This window comes from Pan troglodytes, chromosome 9, assembly GCF_028858775.2.
Source record: "Pan troglodytes isolate AG18354 chromosome 9, NHGRI_mPanTro3-v2.0_pri, whole genome shotgun sequence".
NCBI classification, from domain to species: domain Eukaryota; kingdom Metazoa; phylum Chordata; class Mammalia; order Primates; family Hominidae; genus Pan; species Pan troglodytes.
In genome coordinates, this window is record NC_072407.2 from 122,173,393 (window position 1) to 122,193,529 (window position 20,137).

Here is a 20,137-nt window from a genome sequence, read left to right on the forward strand (position 1 = left end):
GGTCTCACTGGGTTATCTCCAAGGTCTTCCCCAACACTGGCATTCCATGTCTAATCGCCTAATATTCTCCCAAATGTTCTATTGGCCATTTGGCTACTGATGGAAAATCGAATTGTTTACTGTGACTTGCTCTTACAAGCCAGGTTGTAGGCAGGAATAGAAAAAACAGGCAACTGACTCTAATCCCAGCACTTTGGGAAGCCGAGGCGGGCAGATCACCTGAGGTCAGAAGTTCAAGACCAGCCTGACCAACATGGCGAAACCCCCTCTCTACTAAAAATACAAAAATTAGCCGGCGTGGTGATGGGCGCCTGTAATCCCAGCTACTTGAGAGGCTGAGGCAGGAGAATCACTTGAATCCGGGAGGCGGAAGCTGCAGTGAGCCAAGATCGCACCACTGCACTTCAGCCTGGGTGATGGAGTGAGACTCAATCTCAAAAAAAGAAGAGAAAAAACAGGCAACTGGAATGTCTGTGTCACAGGCGTGAACATTGTAGATGCTGTCAGATCACCCTACAGATGGGGCTGTTCCAGTTTACACACAACTAGCAGTGTCTGAAAGTTCCCGTTCTCTCATATTCCTGTGGTATCAGCCAGGGCTCTCCAGAGAAACAGAACCAGTAAGATACACACACACAGAAAGATTTATTTTAAGGAATTAGCTTGCTGGATTTTGGGGTCTGGCAAGCCCAAAATCCTAACAAACTAGCAGTCTGGCAGCTGAGGCAAAACTTAATGTTGTGGCCAGCCTGGAGTCTGAAATTTGTAGGGCAGGGCAGCAGGCTGGAAGCTCAGGCGGGACTCTTGTGTTATAGTCTTAAGGCAGAATGTCTTCTTCAGGAAACCTCCATTTTCGCTCTTTAGGCCTTCAACTGATTGGATGAGGACCACCCGCAATACAGGGGTGATCTTTTACTTAAAGTCAACTGATTATAAAGGTAGTCACGTCTATAAAATACCTTCACAGCAACGTCTAGGCTAATGTTTGACAAAACAGCTGGGTATGAGAGCCTGGCCAAATTGGCACATAAAATGAATCATCATGCCTGCCATCGCTTGGTATTGTCATAAACTGTTCACTGTTTGACCAGTGAGAAACATGACAGCATTCCAGGGCTTATTCTCAGTATCAGCTATTGGCTGTAGCCAGGTGACAGCTGAGATGGTTGTTCCCCTCCACCCTCCTCTGCCGTCACCTGGGATTCCTCACCCTCTGGCTTCAGCCGATGAGAAGCACTGCAGGTGGGAGCACAGGACAGCAGTGGGGTGTCAGTTCCCTGCTGGCTGCCTCAGCACCACACATGTGGCACTGGCTTCATTCCTCCAAGGCTCCAGATCTTCCGGGGCTCCCATACCACTGTCTCCTCCTGTTGCCTCTTCTGCCCTCGCTTCTCTGTGCAGCCCCTCTCTGGGTGCTGGTTCCCTTAAGCCTGCTGGCATCTCTGTCAATAACACCTTTGTTAGAGGCACTCCGAGTTAAGTTGGTTCTGTTTTCCTGCAGAAACCCTGACTGATAACCACAGTGGCCCCAGCTGAGGACCTAGAAAGTTAGTGGTAGAAGGGAAGAGGGTAAAAGCGGGTGGAAAGTGTAGGCTCACTTGGTGGGTATTCAGTGCAGACCTCCATGGAGAAGGGCTGGACCTCAGGAGCTCTCAGTGGAGCCAGGGAAAGACAGTCACAAGGGTGGTGTCCACATGCCCCTGGGGGGCAACTATCTCACCAGCCCTGGCTCCTGTGACAAGGTCCTGATTCCTAAGCAGGGAGAGGCAGGATGAGAGGCAGCTCCCTCCCCTCCTACATCACAGAAAGCAGAAGCCTCGAGAGGAGAAGCCTCTTCACCACTCCCTGGCCTACGCTGGCACCCACCTTCCCAGTTCCCCTCCTGTCCTCATGGAGACATGTCTTTTCTCCCCACTCTCCCGGACCTCCCTCTCTGGGGGAAATGATCCCCTCTTCCTCTAGCATCGCTCCCTTTCCTGCTTCCTTCCCAGTGGCCCTGGAGAGTTCGCATTCTTTCTCATCTTAAGAACAAAATAAAAAAAAACACCTCAAAACCAGGTCCCTCTCCACCTCTGCCCTATTTCTCCCTGCTCCTTCACAGACCACCTTTTTGCCAGCATCCTCCTCCCCAGCACTTTCCAACCTTGGAATCGCTACTCAAGGCTATGCAGCAATCAGCTAGGATATGTGTCACAAGTCATCTGTTACTGAAATGGCTGAACTATTTTCACCGAAGTCAGGGCAGATTCCAGGTCCTTCCCATGTGAATATCACCACCCTCGTGGCTCCTGCTTTCGCGCCTTCACACTCAGTCCTTGTCTATACGCTGATCCCACGGGGATCAGTGCCCTTTGCAGCTGCAAAGGGAAGTACAGGAGGTAGGACATTTTGACTGGCAGAGATGTCCAGCAACAGGACGGATAGCCCAACAGGCCAGGAGCACCTGTCACTGCGTTGACTGAGCAGAAACAACCAAGCTGGCTGACTCCAACTAGGGTTCTGGGCTGAGGTCTGGTCTTTGATGGGGAGCAGGGACTGGAAGACCCAATGGTGGTCTGAAACTAAAATTCAACATCCCCATCTTGCCTAGACCTGGGGCCCTCCCCTGTGCATCCCCCAGCCATGGATGGGCACTCGTGTGAAAAGATCTCTCCAGGGTCTTGCAGGTAGAGGTGCAAAAGTCAGGGTCACACGCCCCTGTGACCACAAGAGGGCGCGCAGGGCCTAGACTTGCCCTGAGCGTGTAAGTGGACTGGGAAGGTTACCTGGGGTGAGGTGGGTCCAGGCAGCCAGGAAAGGGCTGGCTGAGGCAGAGGCTGAGGCTAGGCTCCGTCGAAGGTGCAGTTAGAAAGATCCAGCTCAGGTCCAATGCCGGCCTCAAAGTCAAAAAAATTGATTGGAAGCAGAGTTGCTGTTATGTTGTCTTTAAATTAAATATATGTTGCTATTATCAATGATTCTGAACTTTTAAGTGCAAAATGGACAATGAATGTGTGTGTGCTGCCCCCCGACATGGGTGAAGGCTGGGTATGGGGAGATGTCCCTTGGGCAAGGGCAGGGGCTATTCAGCATTAGAGACATCAGAGCAGAGAATAGCTCTGTATCCTGACTCTGGTGTCCTCTACCCATCCCCTTGCCAGTCACAGTTACCTTATCCTGGTTCCCAAGACACCTTTCACTGTGTCACCCTGACACGAACCCCACCTCCACCAAAAGCCTCCCGGCAATGATGCCCTCAGATGTACCTTGACATATGATTTAAAACAGGCCTGGAAGTCCTTCCTAGCCTGTCCCTTGCTCCCATCTGCTTTTATTGGGAATCTGAGTTTGGATCCATTCTCTTTGATCACCCTGAGGCAAGGAGCTGACCCTCTCCTGTACCCCCACGCTCTGGGCCCTATGGCCCACCTGGCAGAAGGAAAGGGCTAGAAGGGACTTGTTCCTTGGTGGCCTTCCAGGATGCCTCACTCTCCGCCCTTCTCCTAGCCCTGACAACTCAATCCAGCTGACAGGACAGGAAATGGGAGTGAGCCCAGGGTCTACAGCCAAGAAGGTCCCTTTTCCCTGCTGGGGTGGGGATGGGGCTTGGGCCCACTCCACGCAGTACCCTCTCCAGGGCTGTGCACCATTTCCACCCACTGTGTCTGGAAAGGAGGCTTGACTCTTAGAGCTTTCTGTCCTTGAAACAAAAGAAGTTGATGATATGTTCAAATAGAAATGAAGCCTGGGGCGCTAGTGACTCCCTAGAGGTGCAGCCAAGGGGGTTAGATGTCACTCCAGGAGACCCCGGAGGACCTGGGGAGGGGTCAGAGTTGATGACAGTTTCAAAACCACAGCATCCCGGAGTAAGGCTTCTGCTACGCTGAAAAAAGTCCTCCAGCTGTTGAGAGAGGTGGGGTAAGGGAGGGAGGGAGGGATGATTTGCATTTAATTTGCATTTCATTTACATATAATTCTTTTGATGTCCAAAGGCACAGAAATTTCCTGTCCTGGCTTCTTTTTCCCTTTCTTTCTTCTGTTCCTTTCTAACCTCCAGGCAAACCCCTATCTCTCTCTCTTCCCCAGAGCTTTTCCTCTCCTAAGCTAAACAGGGACATGGAGTATCAGGCTCAGGGGGGTTGACATTTTCCTCTCTATCTCACTCCAGCCCAGAGCTCAAAAAACCGGTTTCAAGGAGTCTCCAAGAACTGCAAAAGAGGAAAGGATAAAGGAGTTCTCTACGTTCCCATTCTAGCTCATCTAACTGAAATGATCAGTGAGCAAGTCTGAGAGCGAAGGAATAAAGATTGCTCACCATTCCCCCCTCAACCCCATGCACAGGTGGGACTTACAGGGCACTTCAGCCTTCTAAGCCTCAGGGCACATGAAGGAGAAGCAGGGAAGAGTAGAAACGTCTCTGCTGAGCCATATATTTGTTCTGTTCTCTGGGGTAAGTCCCCCTCCTTGTGGGCCTCAGGTCCCTCAAATGAAGGGTTGAATGATATCTAGGTTCTTTCTACCTCGTTATCTGATAAGAGAAGGGGAAGCTCAGATTCAGAAACTGGAGGGCAAGACTAACATCCTGGCTTTGGGGTTGGCAGCCCTGGGTCTAAATACCAACTCTGTAGTCTACTAGCTGCGTTTACTTCTCTGAACCTCAGTTTTCTCATCTGTAACGCAGGGCTAATAATTGTACCTGCCATCTAAAGTGGCACTGACTAAAATCAGATGGTGTATGTTCAGCATGGAGCACAGTTCTTGGCACGTAGGAAGCACTCAATCTATATTCATTGAGTGAATGAGTAAATGAATGAATGTGAGGGAGTATCTGCTATCCTCTCCCCACCCAGCCCCTTCTGCCCCGTTCATCCTCCTACCTCCACACTCCAAGTTTGGAACCCAAAGCTGTGCCTCCAACTGTGAACCTCCAAGGTCCTATCTGTGCCTCAGCTTCCACCCCAATCCCCACAAGAACTCCATATCCCCATTCCCCCCAGAACCCCAGAATCCTAGGCTGCTGGAGACAGAAGGCCCTTTGAAATTATCAAATATGGGCCTCTCTGACTTTTGGAAAACTAAAGCCCAGAGAAGAAATGTGACTTTGCACATGAAAAAGGGCAATGGGCCCCAGATAAGGTGGTCGGAGAATGAGACCCTCGGTGCACATGGCCATGCAAATAATATGCAAATAGAGATATGGAAATCACAAGCACACAGGGGTATATAAGCTGTGTGCAGGCATTTTTCCAGAATGGTGGCAGGTGAGTGCAGTTGTAGGTAAGAAATGGACTTCAGGGAAGGGGCCAAACCTGAAGTTGGGGAGGAGAAGAAAAGGCCAGAAGGGGATGGGAGTTGGGGGAGTGTTGAATAGGAGGGAAGGAAGGAACAGAGGCTGAGAGTGTCCTGAGAGGGACCCCCTTGGGCCTCCAATAAGCCCTTGCTGGTGTCTTTCCTCACCCAGAAGAAACAAGAAAAAGTGCCGGGCACGGTGGCTCACACCTGTAATCCCAGCTCTTTGGGAGGCTGAGGCAGGCAGATCACCTGAGGTCAGGAGTTTGAGACCAGCCTGACCAACATGGAGAAACCCCGTCTCTACTAAAAATACAAAATTAGCCGGGCATGGTGGCGCATGCCTGTAATCCCAGCTACTCGGGAGGCTGAGGCAGGAGAATCGCTTGAACCCGGGAGGCGGAGATTGCCTTGAGCCGAGATGATGCCATTGCACTCCAGCCTGGGCAACAAGGTAGAAACTCCATCTCAAAAAAGAAAAAGAAAAAGAAAAAGAAGCAAGAAGAAGTTTCTCTCCTCCCTTCTTTTCGGGAGCGTGGGGAAGGGAGGTCCATGTGACTGGGGAGGGTGGTGTATGTGGACCTGAAGAAGCACTTAAGTGCTTCCTGTTCCTCTGGGGCCACTGTAGCACCCATAGAACACTTTCTGATACCTGTTGTGTGCCCAGCCCTGTTCTAGGTGCTGGGGTGCTGGCACTAGAATGAAGCAATTGATCAGTTACCAACCAGGAGGTAAGCTAAGAAAAGGCCCTCAGAACCTGCCACGAAGGCTGTTAAGAACATGGAACTTAGGCTGGGCGTGGTGGCTCACACATGTCATCCCAGCACTTTGGGAGGCTGAGGCGGGTGGATCACGAGGTCAGGAGATCGAGACCATCTTGGCAACGTGGTGAAACCCTGTCTCTCCTAAAAACACAAAAATTAGCTGGGTGTAGTGGCACGTGCTTATAGTCTCAGCCACTCAGGAGGCTGAGGAGAATCGCTTGAACCCAGGAGGTGGAGGTTGCAGTGAGCCGAGATTGCACCACTGCACTCCAGCCTGGCAACAGAGCAAGACTCTGTCTAAAAAAAAAAAAAAAAAAAAAAAAAAGAACACGGAACTTAAACTCTCTAAGCCTCATTTTCCCCATCTATAAAATGGCAATAATCATAGTACAATGTACAGGTTTTGAGGACTAAACAAGAACTAAAGGCACGAAAGATGCCTTTCAAGTGTTGGTCACCCCAGTGCTTGATACACAGTGAAGGCACACGAAATGCTGGGTGTTATCATGGGCATGACTGGAGTGCACGGTGGGATGGGCGTGCCAGGGGGAAAGGACACTGTAAACAAGGTGTAGAGGCAGGAAAGCCCAAAACCTGTTCTGTGCTCAGAAAGTAGCCCATGGGACTAAGGAGAAGACATGTTCATGAGGAGTCCTGGCTGGGAAGGAAAGCGAGGCCCTGCCCTCCTGTCTGCACACAGCTTTCTGGGTTTCCATGCAGGCCATCCCGTGGTGACAGACCACTTACTGGGACTTGAAGAGACGAAGAGAAAGGGGTGAGCCTATGATGGGTGCTGCAAAGAGCACTGGAGTGGGAGTCCAGAGACCTGATTCCAGCCAGGCTCTGTCCCTAGGGAAGTGTGCACCTTTGAGCAAGCCACTTCCCAGCTCTGGAAGGTGGCTGTCACCAAAAGCCTGGGCACTGGTAACTTCCACATCCATCATCTCGTAGAGCCTCACAGCAACCTGGGACCTGGGGCCGGAGACTGGAGGGGCAAGCAGGAAGCAGTTGTGTGCACCTGCAAACTCTGCTAATAATAAGCTGCACCCCGTCTAAATCCCACAATGCTGTGAGGATGCCATGGGGGCTAGGTGAGCTTGGTCACCTGCTCAGCCCAATAGGGAACCCGATTAGCACTTGTCCTGTTTTACAGGTGAGTTAAATGAGCTCAGGGAGGTGAAGAACCTTGTCCCAGCCACACTGCTGGTAAGCGGTTGGGAGGCGAGATTCCAAAACTGAATTCTTTCCAGGAGACCCCCGCGACTTCTCCAAACACTCCAACTCCTTGCAGCGCTTACACTTCGGGATCTGTCCAGAAGGAAGCTCGGGCTCAGGCTGGAGAACCCGCCAGGGCTTCCTAAAAAGGGCGAGCAGGACCAGGAGTTGGCGCCACTCCGGGCGCGGTGAGGAGGTGCTGCCAGGCTGGGTTGGAGCAGGCAGGTGTTCCGCGGGATCGAGACCCGCCCCGGCAGCACCCCCGGCCCCCTCCCCAGGTCCCCAGCTCCATGTATGCAAATCACTGCTTTGCATGGGCCCGGGGCCAGGCGCGGGGCTCCCGCCAGGGGGCGTGGCCGGCGGCCCCCGCCCCGCGCCGCGTGCTCACCTGGGGAGTGTGGCAATCCTGGCGGCGCCGAGTGTTGCCCGGGCCGGAGCAGCGGAGCGCGCGACAGTGGCGGCGACGGCTCCGGCAGCGGCTCCCGCGGCGGCGGCGGCCGGGGACTGGAGGAAGGAGACCCTGGCTTCGCAGGGGGCCCGGCTGGGGCAGAGGCGAGGGGCCTGGGGGGGCGCTGGCTTTGGCCCCGCCTGGGGCAGGATGGTGAATCTGGAGTCCATGCACACAGGTGAGGGGCGGAGGGAATGAGCTCTGACAGGTGTCACTGCGTGTGGGCAGGGGTGAAGGAGAGGGACAACGTTCTGGTTAGGGAGGGGGGCTTGTTTCCCAGCGGCCAGGAGAGGGCGGTGTGGATAGCGGGTTGTCCTGGGGTGGGTGCCGGTCAGTATTTGGGGACTAAAGGGAGGGGATCTGGGATAAGAAACCCTGGAAAAGAATGAGGGTGGGGGCTGGTGAAGGGCGGGAGGGCTTCGAAGCCCCCGGTCTGGGGAGTGGCAGTTGTATGGGACGTGGGAGTACTGAACTGTCATAGTCTCAGGAGGTTGCAGGGATGGGTGGTTCAGTCACTCAGCCAGGGGTGTGGACCTGGGAGTGCATAAGTGAGGGAAATGTATGTGTCCACATGCTGTGTGCTGGTGTCCGGGCGTATGTGTGAAATGGAGGCAAAGCGGACATTTAGGTGGTTGGGGGGCTTAGGAGAAGTGGCTGAGGTGGGGCAATTACAGAGGTGCCCCTGGGGCAGGGGCCATGCCCCCATGTGTTTGAGAGGGGATGGTGACAGACACATCCTCTGGGTTCCATGTCCCATGCCTTCCTTCCCTAAGGGGTGGAAACCTAGGAGATGCAAATGCTTTGCCGGGAGTCAGGCTTCCCTGAATGAATGAATGAGAGGTGGGCATGGAGGGAACCCAGCCCCTCCATTCACCTTGCTGTTCCTCCTTCCACAGCTGGGCTAAGGCAGGAGCTGCCAGGCAGCCAGGTTGGGCTTGGCTTGGGGCTTCGTGTTAGGGTGGGCCTTCTGGAGGTCACAGGGCCTGAGCAAAGAACAAGTGAAGAAAGCGGTACCTGACCTGGCCATTTCTAACCTAGCAACTTACTCTCAAAGTGGGCAGGACCCAGTGATCTTTCTTTAGGATTTCGGGGCTGTTGATGGGAATGTTGTTACCTGGTCTCCTTTCTGGGAGAGTAGGGAGGAGGCAATGCTCCAGACCCACCCCAAGAAGCAGAGCAGGCCTGAGGCCTACCCAGCCTGAAAACAAGCGTCAGTGAGTGCCCGGAGGGAGGGGACCTGGAGTGCCCAGTTCCCCAGATGCTGTTTCCTGGCAGGGCTGAGTGAGAGGCAGACTGGCAGTGAGATGTTGGCACTGAGTGGCTCTCCAGGACGTGCCAGAAAGGCTAGGTGAGGCGGAAGAAGCCATCCAACTGGGTGTCATCCAGAGTCTGAGGAAAGTCTGTTTCTAGACTGGGCATACCTGGGGCAGATCCCCGGGTAGGTGCTCTCCCCTTCACTGCCCGCAGAGAAGGCCAGGGTTTGAATGGGAGCAAGTCTCTTCAGAAAGGTGGGCTTAGCAGTGGATGGGAAGTTTTTTAGCACCAAGATCACAGACTTCCTGGGGGTTTTCCACCTCCTTGTCTACTGGAGGCTCCCATTCTGTGGAAGTGGGAGGGGGCGGGACAGTTGGGACCCAGCAGGGAGGCAGCCTGGGGCCTCAGAGGATATAGCAGAGAGCAGAGAACACCAGAGGATGAGGTTGAGGCATAGGGCTTGGCCTCTATGCCTTCCCCAGGAGTGAGCTCCTGGCTGATGCTTCTCAGAAGCCCAGACACCTTCTCCACCCTGTCCCTGTGAGCAGGTATTCCCGACACATGGGGGGAGACTGAGCTAAACCCCAGGTGGGGTGATTCCTCAGGGCGGGATCTCCATGTACCTGGGGGTAGATTGCCCAATTCATCTCTCTCCATTTGCCTGCTCCCTCCCCAGCCCATTCCCCTCTCAGGGCTACCTGGCCTCCCTGTGCAGTTTCTGGGTCTTGGCCCCTCTGTAGTGTCTGAGGGTTCCCCTTCAGTGGCACCTCCAGAGGTCTCTGAGTTTAGGACTTTCTGTCCCCTCTCTCTAACTGGGTCTCTATTAGAGGGCTCTCTTTGCTGGGTCTCCTGGTGGCCTTTACTGGTCAAGATCTTCTTTGTAGGGTCTTCCAGTGCGCGCCCTGCTGTGGGGTCTGTGAAGGAGGATCGCTCTTCCCTCTATGGAATATCTCATTATGGGTCCCTCTCTAGGGTCCCTTAGTCCAGGATCCTCTTTTGGAAATGTGGTCTCTTTTGAGTCCCAATTTTCCCCCGCCAAGGTAATCCTGTATCCTACTGATCTTGATAAATAGTACTTCTCCTGTGAATTCCCAGGGCTGGGTCCTTGGGGTCTCCTCCTTAATTGACTTACTGGAGGAGTTTGGATGGGGGAAGGAGGAGGAACAGGAGCACACAAACTAGAGCATAGGCTTGCTCCCGGGTCGCCCACTCCAAGGGCTCCACTCGCACTGAGGCCAGCTGGAGTTAGCCCCATTGTCTTGCTCTGATAACCTGGGTACGAGCCATGATTCAGGTCTGCCTGGAGCCTTCACACCTTGTACTTTATAGAGCATCTCTCACCTGGAAGCACAAAGACCTGAGCAGGCAGAAGATCACCAGACACAGGGGCTCTGCAGCAAGGAGGGGCTCCCTGCTCCCTGACTAAAAACAGGCAGAGAAGTAGACCTGAGGTGGCCAGCTAGGGAGGCAGATAAGAGACAAAGGAAAACAGTGGGAAGCCAGCTGGCGGGGGCACACCTGGTTTGCCCCAGGTGTCTCTTTCTCTGCCCTTCTCCTCACTGTGAGCTTTTCCCCACCAAGGGTGGGAAAGGGGGGCTGAGTCTCACAGACGGGTGCCAGTTGGAGCTCAGGAATAGCATTTGGGTTGGAAGGCCTGATGATGGGACTGAGAAGAAATGAGAGAAGTCTCCTCTGGCAGAGAGTTGGAGCCTTGGCTAGCTCAGAAGTGGGGCCAGTGGGTCCTTTGAAGTCTCCCAGTGGAAGTGCCGCCATCAGCAGGTATGTGAGGGAGGAGCCAGAGGGAGCTCCCGTCCTTCCAAGAACATGAAGATGGACACTAGGAGAGAGGGCTGTGGCTTCTGCTTTCCCAGAGTAGCCTGGTCCCAGGAGGTCCAGGACCCTCAGCCTGCAGCCTGGGGGGAGTGTTTCCTCTCGAGCTTTCTTCCCTGGGGTTCACAGATGTCTAAGGAGGGGCCACTCCTGATCAAGCCAACACTAACTTCAGGGTGTGATGGTGCTGAGTGGGGCAGCCAAGGGTCTGCAGCTGGTGTCTGGGCTCTTTCACAGAGCAGCTGAGCCTCCCCAGGGAAGGGAGTGATGGCAAGGAGCCTACTCAGTGTCTGGCTGAGATAACACAGAGGAGCCTGGCCCCACCCCACACCTCTCTCACTCACCCCTGGCAAGTGCTGTCCGACAGGTGAAGGGTTACAGCGTCTCAGGGAGTTTCGGTGTTGGCCCATTTTTAGGCTGAGACCCAAAAGCTCGTCCCACCCATCAGCCTCAGCCTCCTACCCAACAGGAGCAGGTTCTCAGTGTCTTAGCATCCTATGGGACTCAAGAAGAGGCTTGATAGGTTATCTCACCCTGCCCCTCCAATCCTGAAGTGCCACCTTGTTGATCCCATAATGGATACATCAAATGAGTAGACATCATGGCAGATGAGGAGGGGAGGGGGTTGATGCCTTTAAAAGTTATTTTTAGACATGATTAAGACTAAATGTTAGGCTAACTTGAAGGATGAATGAGAGCTTCTGTGTGTATTTGATGAAGGTGATGTGGAGAATGGGTGTTGGAGGAGAATTTGGGTTCTAGGCATGCGATTACAGTTTAGCTAAAGAATTACCTTCTTAAATTTCAGGAGTTTGAAATGAGTTGATTCAGAGACTCTGGTCATCATCCCAGCGTCACTGCCTCTTAACTTTTTCCTGTCCTCATGAACACTTTTTCTATGAAGTCAGAATTTGGAGAATCCTAACGGTTTCCCAGATAAAGGACAAATTACAATGGTGCTGAGACAGAAAACCAAAGCTATTCCTTATAATGGGGCAAGGGGTTAATGGAGGGGCATGAGAAGAAGGCAGGAAGGGAAGCGGACTAGCATCTAAGCCTAAGTGTCTGTTTAATTAGTTCATTTATTAGGTGCTTACTTTGTGCCTGGAACTCCTTTCCTGGCAGTTTTCATTCAGTATTTCATTTAATCCTCACAAAAACCCTGGGAAGTGTGTATCATTATTCTCATTTTTAGGTGAGAAAATTCACATCCGAATATGTGGCTAGGGTCCCCCAGCTAGTTAGTGATGGCATTGAGATTAATCCAGGTTTGTCTGATGCCAAATCCCATGCTCTGAATCCTGGTGCTGATGAAGCAAATTGAAACCACCAGTGGGGGAGAACTTCCTGTGCACCTTTCCAGCAGTCTCTAACTCAGGGCCTCTTCTCAGCACAGTTGAAGAATCCCCATGGTGAAGTATGAGCTGAGCAGATCTGCGTTAGGCAATGCCCAGCTCCAGGGGGGATAGTACTTAATGGGTGGGAGAGGGGAGCCCGTTTCTCCATTGGAACAGAAGGCCAGTGGCAGCAGAAGCCATTTGCAAATGTGTCTGGGTGGTCCATAGTAGTTATTCTGCATATTCATGCATGGCAAACTATAGAGAGTTTGAGACTGCAGCAGGACGGATCGAGGTTAGGCTCAAGAAATGCCTCCCTAAACGCCGTGCACTAGGAGGTGAGGGGGTGGGGTAAGGTTGCAGGTCTTCCTCAGAGCTCTGTGACCGACCACAAAGTGCAGTGTAGATTTGTCTGGGGAGGGTTCCATAGAGCTCTAAGTGTTTACCTTGGCGTCTTCCCTCAATTTGGCTGGTCTTGAAAATTCCTTAAACCACAGTGACTCCTGACTTTCTCCCCTATTTCTGGGGTATTCTAGCCTCTAAATCTCTGGATCCCCCATCTATGTCTTGTTTGGCATCGAAGCTGCTACACTCCAGAGGTGTACACCTCGGCCGGAGCCACACACGTTAGTCCTCACACACACGAAAAAGTAGGTTTTCTCCCCTCTTTCCCTGGGGCACAGGTCTACCCTTTTTCCTCATCCTGATCATCTCCAGACCTGGGCATCCAGACTGCCAACTGCCTGATTACCTGATGCAAATTAAGACTGCCTGCTTGACTGGGATTGGCTGGGGAGCTGAGTATGCAAATTGGCTCACCAAGACTTTATCTGGTTTGAAAGAGTTAAAGTGCTGCCCCAGAGAAGGGGGGGTGTGGGGGTCAACATGATTTGAATAAAATATTCTTCTGTCTTTAAGGCTTCAGTCTTTGGGTGGTTTAATAAGGAGAGGAGCATAGAGAGAGTGAGTTGGTTCAAAGTTGCCTCTTTTCTTCCCCCTGCTGACCCCAAGAGGAGACTTAGGGGCCTCCCACATAGGTGGTGGCAGCTGTCTGTTAAGGGTAAATGTTTAATTTATTGAAATGAAGCAGGGCAGAGAGGCCGGACCAGCAGGACTTGGGGGCTGAGCCAGGGGCCTGGTGTAGGTATTCTCTTTCTGTGGGGCACTGACCCGCTGCCATCCCTTTCTCACTGAGCCAGTTGAAGGAGTAGGAGAGAAGGTAAGGATCCCCAGAGGACAGGATCTCCAAGGAGGACAACACAGGAGCTAGGACTTGATCCCCAGACAGTGGGCTGACCTCTGAGACCAGACAGAGAACCCGGGCAGGACCTGGGAAGAAAGGTGAGAAGGGCAAGCCTTGGTTTAAGGGCACTCTTACCTTCCAGGATGGGGTTATTAAGGGAAACAGAGCTGGGGAGGCAGGCGGGGAGGGATAATACTTTCACTATTTAAAAATAAAATAAATTCCTCAGATCCCAAAGGAAACGAGTGTTGGAAATGGGAAGTGTCCCCTCCACCCCCTTGTTAAATTTTTACCAACTGAGTCCTGGTGATAGAAGCAAGTGGCCATGAATGATGCAAAAGGTGAGAGACCCTGCAGTGGCACCGGGGAAAGGGGAAGAGAAAGGCAAGGAGAGGAGGCGAGCATGGGAGGAGGGGATCCGTGCCCTCAAGCTTATGAATATTCTAATGGTTGTATGTTCGGGAATCAGGAATTTGAAAGTCTGATGGTTGTTGTAATTACACATTCATCTTTGCTATTTAGTTAAAGCCACATATGTCATAGCAAGAAAAATTGTGACCTGTTATTAAAATCAGTTGTGTTTTCCCTGCAGATATCAAGATGAGTGGGGATGTAGCCGATTCCACGGATGCTCGCAGCACTCTCAGCCAGGTGGAGCCAGGTAAGGGTCTTCTCTTCTCGGGGATGGAGGGGGTGGGGGGAAGAGAGTTGTTGGGAATTGTTGAACAATTGGTGTCTCTTCTTGCTTGGTCTTTCAGCCAAGCAGACCCCAAAGCTAGGTCTTAGGAACTAAGGGAATTCCCTGAGGACATGGGATATGATTCTGGAGCCTTTGAACAGTAGATATTGGTCCACAGTGGAACAAAACCTCTGGAATTAGGCTAGGAAGAGATCAGATACTTAAAAACAGAACGAAACCAAAAAAGTTCAGGAGCAGCTGTGTTCCCAACTGCTGTGACTGGCAGAGGCAGAACCTGTCTTTCTTAGATGGGGACAAGGCCTTTTAGCCCCAGATACCTTGATAGTCCTACTCAAGGCACTAACCAAAGAGGCCTGTGTACAAATATTTCTCTTCCAAATAACGTGCATGTGGGTGGCAAATAGGCTCAGAGAGGAAGGCTTGGTGCCTGGAGATGACTTTGCTTTGGAAAGAAGAGAAAGGATGTCAGTAGTCCCAGCTAGTCGGCAGGCCAAGGTGGGAGGATTCCTTGAGCCTAGGAGTTTGAGGCTGGACCGTCTCAAAAAAAGGTGACAGGAACAAAGAAGAATTTAAAAAGAGAGTTTCATAGCTCTCTATTTTTACCTCCATAGTTCAAGCCTTGCTTTGAAAGCTCCATATAATTAAAAAGAACTTAAAGATGAGTATAAATTGTAACACCACCAAATAACTTTAATAGCATTCCAACCAGAACTCAATTAGTCTTTCATCTGGATCATTAGAGACATAGAAATTAGAAGTGGAAGAGAATCAATGTCCCCCAGAGCTAAAATCTTTTTCAAATCTTGTAGAGCTGTCTGGTTCCATTCTTGAAGCTATAAGATTCTTGTCAGGGGCAAGATAATTGGGGGTCTTGGCAGGGAGGGCATCCACAGTATGCATTTGCCATAAACTTTTCTGCTCCCCAGTTTAATACTGAAACAGTGTTTCCTTGCACAGGTAGCAATACACATCAAACTACAATCTTTCTATTTTGCTTTGCTTATGTACAGAGGCAGCAAGACTAAGGAGAATGTGGGCCGGTCACACTCATGTTTCAATAGATTATTTAGCAGAGTATGTTTTACTAAGGGTCTGTGGAGAGGGGCACCTGTTCTTCCCAGCTGAGAAGAAGATTCCCTTTTATCTCCAAAACCTGAGCAAGACTTTAAACTCAGTTCAGCTAGAGAGTGATAGATATAGTCCCCACACTGACACCCTTCCCTAGAGAAAAATCAGCCCAGGAGCCATGATCCAGAGAGGCTGGATTGCCCTTTTCTGGAAGCAGGCTGGCTGGAGCCAACTCTGTTTACCTGGGGCCCATCGCCCAGGTGTGTGGGGACACAGCTAAGAGAGTGTCCACATGGAAAGAAGACCACGCCTAACCAGCTTGCACTGGTGTTCTGTTACTAAGACCAAATCAGGGTAACAGTGTTAGGAGTGAGAATGAGCCACATAGAACCCTGAAAGAGGAGCCAGGAAAGGGAGGGAGTTCAGATCCTGGTGGGGGTTAGGAAGGTTAGTGTGTTATGGTCAATATGAGCAAATTCTGGCTTCCTATCTGGGAGCTATATATAAAGTAGGTTAAGAGAGAAAGAATCCAGACATTGGCTAAGACCTTCAGAATCTGTCTCTTATCCGGGGATACCACCAATTCAATATATGACCTTAGACCAGCCACTTTGCCTCCCTAGGAGGTAGGAACAGATGAGCTTTGAAGAGTATGGATCTAGAATCAAACAGACCTGGGATAAAATTTGCAGCTCCACTGCTTACTGGCTGCATGACCTGAAAATTTATCCTTGTCCCTTTTGTAAAGGGGGAAAATTAATGCCCAACTTAGAGAGTGGGTTGAGAGTTACTTGAGATGATGTCTCAAGCCCTTAGCACAGTGCTTGGCACATGGCAGCTGCGATCGTCATTAAGATTCTGGAATATACAGATGGGCATCGCTGCTGAGTACTTCTGGCTCATTCCCCGCTTTACTCAGGCCAGTGCGTCAGCCCGGAAGGTTGGTTTTGCTCCCTTTCCCATTTAGGAAAGGATTCTGCACAGGTCCCTTTTCAGCTCCAAGGAGCCCGTGATGTCTGGAACTTTACCACCACCACGAGATCTTTCACTTCAGGGCTCCCGGCTGGTAGCATCAATACTTAGGTGATCTTCAAATTACTGCCTGTGTTTAAGGGCAAGAAGAAAGAGGTGGCTAATTAAAGTAACCAAACTTCCTGGAAAGTCGTTCTGACTCATTTTCTTTTTACAGAAGAAAGCTTATTATGAGTCACAATGGTTACCCACTTGGTTTAATGGCTTCCTTTGGATTTTAAAAGGCAGATTCACCTTCTCAGCAGTGCATGAATTAAGGGGTGGTTTGTCTCTGGGTTTTAAAGGAACTATAAACAAAGGTGACTTAGAAAGCCCCAGCTCCCTGAAAGCGCCCCCTGTGCTGCGTGAAATCCCCAAGGGGTACTGGGGGGTAAGAACTGGGAAAGGGAGGTAAATTTCCCCATCTGCACTGGTCAGGAATGCCCAGGCGAGCATTCTCAGGGCCAGACACAGACCTCCTGACTGGTGGAGACGTGGCTGGGGGCACATGTTTTCCTTTCTTTGGCCTGTGAGGAAGCCGAGGCATAGATGAAGAATAAGCTGCCCACGAGCTCAGAATGTCTTTGCAGCAGCACAAGGGACCAGCCAAAGCTCAGAGCCCCTGTTCGGTACTCTTTCCTGTTTCTAGATTTCTGAACTATCAGCTTTTCTGTCCTTCCTACCTATTGCTTCCTTATCTGTTGTCACTTTTCCTCCACTTCTTTTTTTGAGACAGGTTCTCCCTCTGTCGCCCAGGCTGGAGTGCAGTGGTACAGTCATGGCCACTGCAGCCTCGAACTCCTGGCTCAAGGGATTCTCCTGCCTCCGCCTCCCAGGTAGCTGGGACTACAGGCATGAGCCACCGCACCGGGACTTTTCTCCGCTCTTGAGGCTGACAACAATTTTTTTCTGTTCTCAATTATGTGGTTGATGAGAATATAGCCTTACCCATATTTCAAAAGCCCCCAGGTCTGTAACTGACAACCCCCAAGTGCAGATGTGGCTAACCCTGTGACTTTTGACCATGCTGGCCACATCATTGCCTCAATCACAAGGAAGGAAAGAAAAGAGGGTCAGGAGGAAGGAGGGAGAGATCGTAACATTCACAGAGCCTCCTCCCACAGCAGGCACATATAGGCAACTTTATTTACAGCATCTCATTTAATTCTTACAATAAGGCTATGAGATAGAGACACGATTAACCCCATCTTCATTGATGAGGAAACCATAGCTCAGAGTGAGAAACTAACTTGCCCAATATCACACAGCTTATAGCCAGAAATCAAACTTGGCCTTGTCTGACTCTATCAGACTCTTATCCTGGGTCTGCCATTAACTCCCTGCATATTATCTTGGCAAGCGTTTCCCCACGTGGACCTTTATTTTCCTCCCCATAGAGGCAGGGTTTGGAGTAGATCCTCTTTAAGGGCTGAATTTTAAAGGATGTGTGCCCAGTTCTGCTTTTCACAATTCTTTCCATCTGTTTCCAGATCTTGCATTTTTGTGCAGGTTTCCTCAGCTCTGAGCTCTCTCTCTCCATCCTTTTTCCTAGTTTTCTCCCCATTCCTTTCTTTCCAGCTTCCCTTTCAGTCTTTTCTCCTCTGACACCCACAGCTGTCTTCTCTGTTTGGGCTCCGATCCTCTTTGACTTAGCTTGTAGTTGTATAACCAACATCTTTGGAGGATGGCTTGGTGGCAAATCCTGGGCTCAGATGAAGAGCATCCCTGTCCTCAAGGAGTTGTCCTTCTAGTGCAGGAATTCATGGCTGCCTGGATAACAGTGACAACATGTGTCTGTAAGGGTGTTCTCAAATACTTCATGCATTTGGCCTTTATAACAACTCTATGAGAGCAGGTATTATTAGCCTACTTCACAGATGGAGAAATGGAGGCTGGTGATGGGAAAGAACCTTAGCTACTTTTCCCAAGCTCCCATATACCTAGAGAATGACAGAACTAAGCCTGAGTCTTTCTAGTGACTTTCTACCTAAAGATGGTGGTAGGAAGACTGGGAGTCAACGTAGAGAACCAGGGACAGGGGACATAAGACAATGGTAGCTGTCTGGGCGCGGTGGCTCATGCCTGTAATCCCAGCACTTTGGGAGGCCAAGGCAGGCGAATGACTTGAGGTCAGGAGTTCAAGACCAACCTGGACTACATGGTGAAACCCCATCTCTACTAAAAATACACAAATTAGCCGGGCATGGGGCGTGGTGTTGGGCACCTGTAATCCCAGCTACTCAGGGGGCCGAGGCAGGAGAATCGCTTGAACCCAGGAGGCGGAGGTTGCAGTGAGCTGAGATGGCGCCGCTGCACTCCAACCTGAGAGAAAGAGTGAGAGTTGGTCTCAAAAAAAAAAAGACAATGGTAGCAAAATTATGGAGGATGACACAGAGGGGCTGGAGGGAAGCAAAGTCCCCCACTAATCTAGTCCAAGAAGCCACAGTTTCCTCCCCTACTCCCCACCCCCATATCCCTTAGGCTCAGTTGTCATTTGGCAGGGGTAGGGCCAGGGGCAGGGGGTGGGGCTTCAAGCCCAGACGACTGAAGAGCAAGTGCCTTGGCACCTTTGCTCTGCTTAGAGATCTGTGAAGGAAGGACTCCAAGAGGGAAGCCCAGGGAGAAAGGGGGAAGCTAGAGATGAGGGAGGGGACTGGGCTTTGTCAGCCCTTCCTGTTGCCCTTCCTCCCTGGCCTCCACTGTCCTGTCTGTGAGGAGGAATGACTAACATCAGCCCCACCCTGCAGAAGGACCTCAGAGATGAGTCAGCTGTTTGGGGACCCTTTGCAGAAAGTCTTCCCACCTAACCCTCGGGATTTTCAGCATGGCTTTCAGAAGGCACGGACATGATTTTAGAGGGAAGCACAACTGAGGCACAGGAGGTTAGTGATTCTCATAAGGTCCTAAAGAAAGAATGAGACCCTGCTGCCTCCCCAAGAAAACAAGCTGAAAATGGCAACTGAGAGGTGAGGTTCCAGGTAGGAATAGGCAGAAGACTTTTAGGAGTGAGTGTGATTTTTCAGTCCAAATATTAATAAAACTATTCTTAAAATGGCAGAGAGGACAGGAGAAATCTAAGAAGTACTTGACAACCATTTTTATTTATTTTATTCTTTCAAGACAGGGTCTCGGCCAGGCACAGTGGCTCACGCCTGTAATCCCAGCACTTTGGAACGCCGAGGCAGGTGGATCACGAGGTCAGGACTTAAAGATCAGCCTGGCCAAGATGGTGAAACCCCATCTCTACTAAAAATACAAAAAATTAGCCGGGCATGGTAGTGGGCACCTGTAATCCCAGCTACTCAGGGGGCTGAGGCAGGAGAATTGCTTGAAGCCAGGAGACAGAGGTTGCAGTGAGCCGAGATCGCGCCACTGCACTCCAGCCTGGGTGACAGAGCAAAACTCCGTCTCAGAAAAAAAAAAACAGGGTCTCACTCTGTCACTTACACTAGAGTGTGGTAGGGTGATCATAGCTCCCCACAACCTTGAACTCCTATGCTCAAGTGATCCTCCTGTCTCAGCCTCTGGAGTAACTGGGACTACAGGTATGCACCACTATGCCCGGCTAATTTTTTAAAATTATCTCTTTGTAGAGCCAGAATCTTGCTATGTTGCCCAAACTGGTCTTGAACTCCTGGCCTGAAGCAATTCTCCCACCATGGCCTCCCAAAGTTCTGAGATTACATGTGTGAGCCACCATGCCCGGCTGACAACCATCTCTAGATGAAGCACATGTGTGAGCATGTGCGTGCGCACACACACACACGCACACACACCCTCCCTTTTTATGATTAAATGACAGAGCAAGTCTGAACTGTATTTGTATGATGGTGTACAATTTTCACAGTCCGTCATTAAGTCCTGCATGCACTTGTGCCCAGGACTTGAATTTCTTCATCGTAATAGAAGGAGAAGGGTAGTGCAGGAATAAAATGAAGCAGTGGGCTAGGCAGCCTCTAGGATCTGCACCTCAGTCTGTACTGGCTCCATCCCTCACCT

The 20,137-nt window shown here is 51.1% G+C and overlaps 1 protein-coding gene across 1 annotated transcript in view; it reads left to right on the forward strand.

Moving 5' to 3' along the window:
- Positions 1–7,560: 7,560 nt before the first annotated feature.
- The window catches only part of POU2F3 (POU class 2 homeobox 3), an 81,540-nt gene continuing 68,963 nt past the window's right edge, over positions 7,561–20,137 (forward strand). The window contains exons 1-2 of the mRNA XM_054661799.2: positions 7,561–7,873; positions 13,952–14,020. Of these exons, the coding sequence (XP_054517774.2) occupies positions 7,561–7,873; positions 13,952–14,020 (382 nt within the window). The remainder of the gene's footprint in view (positions 7,874–13,951; positions 14,021–20,137) is intronic.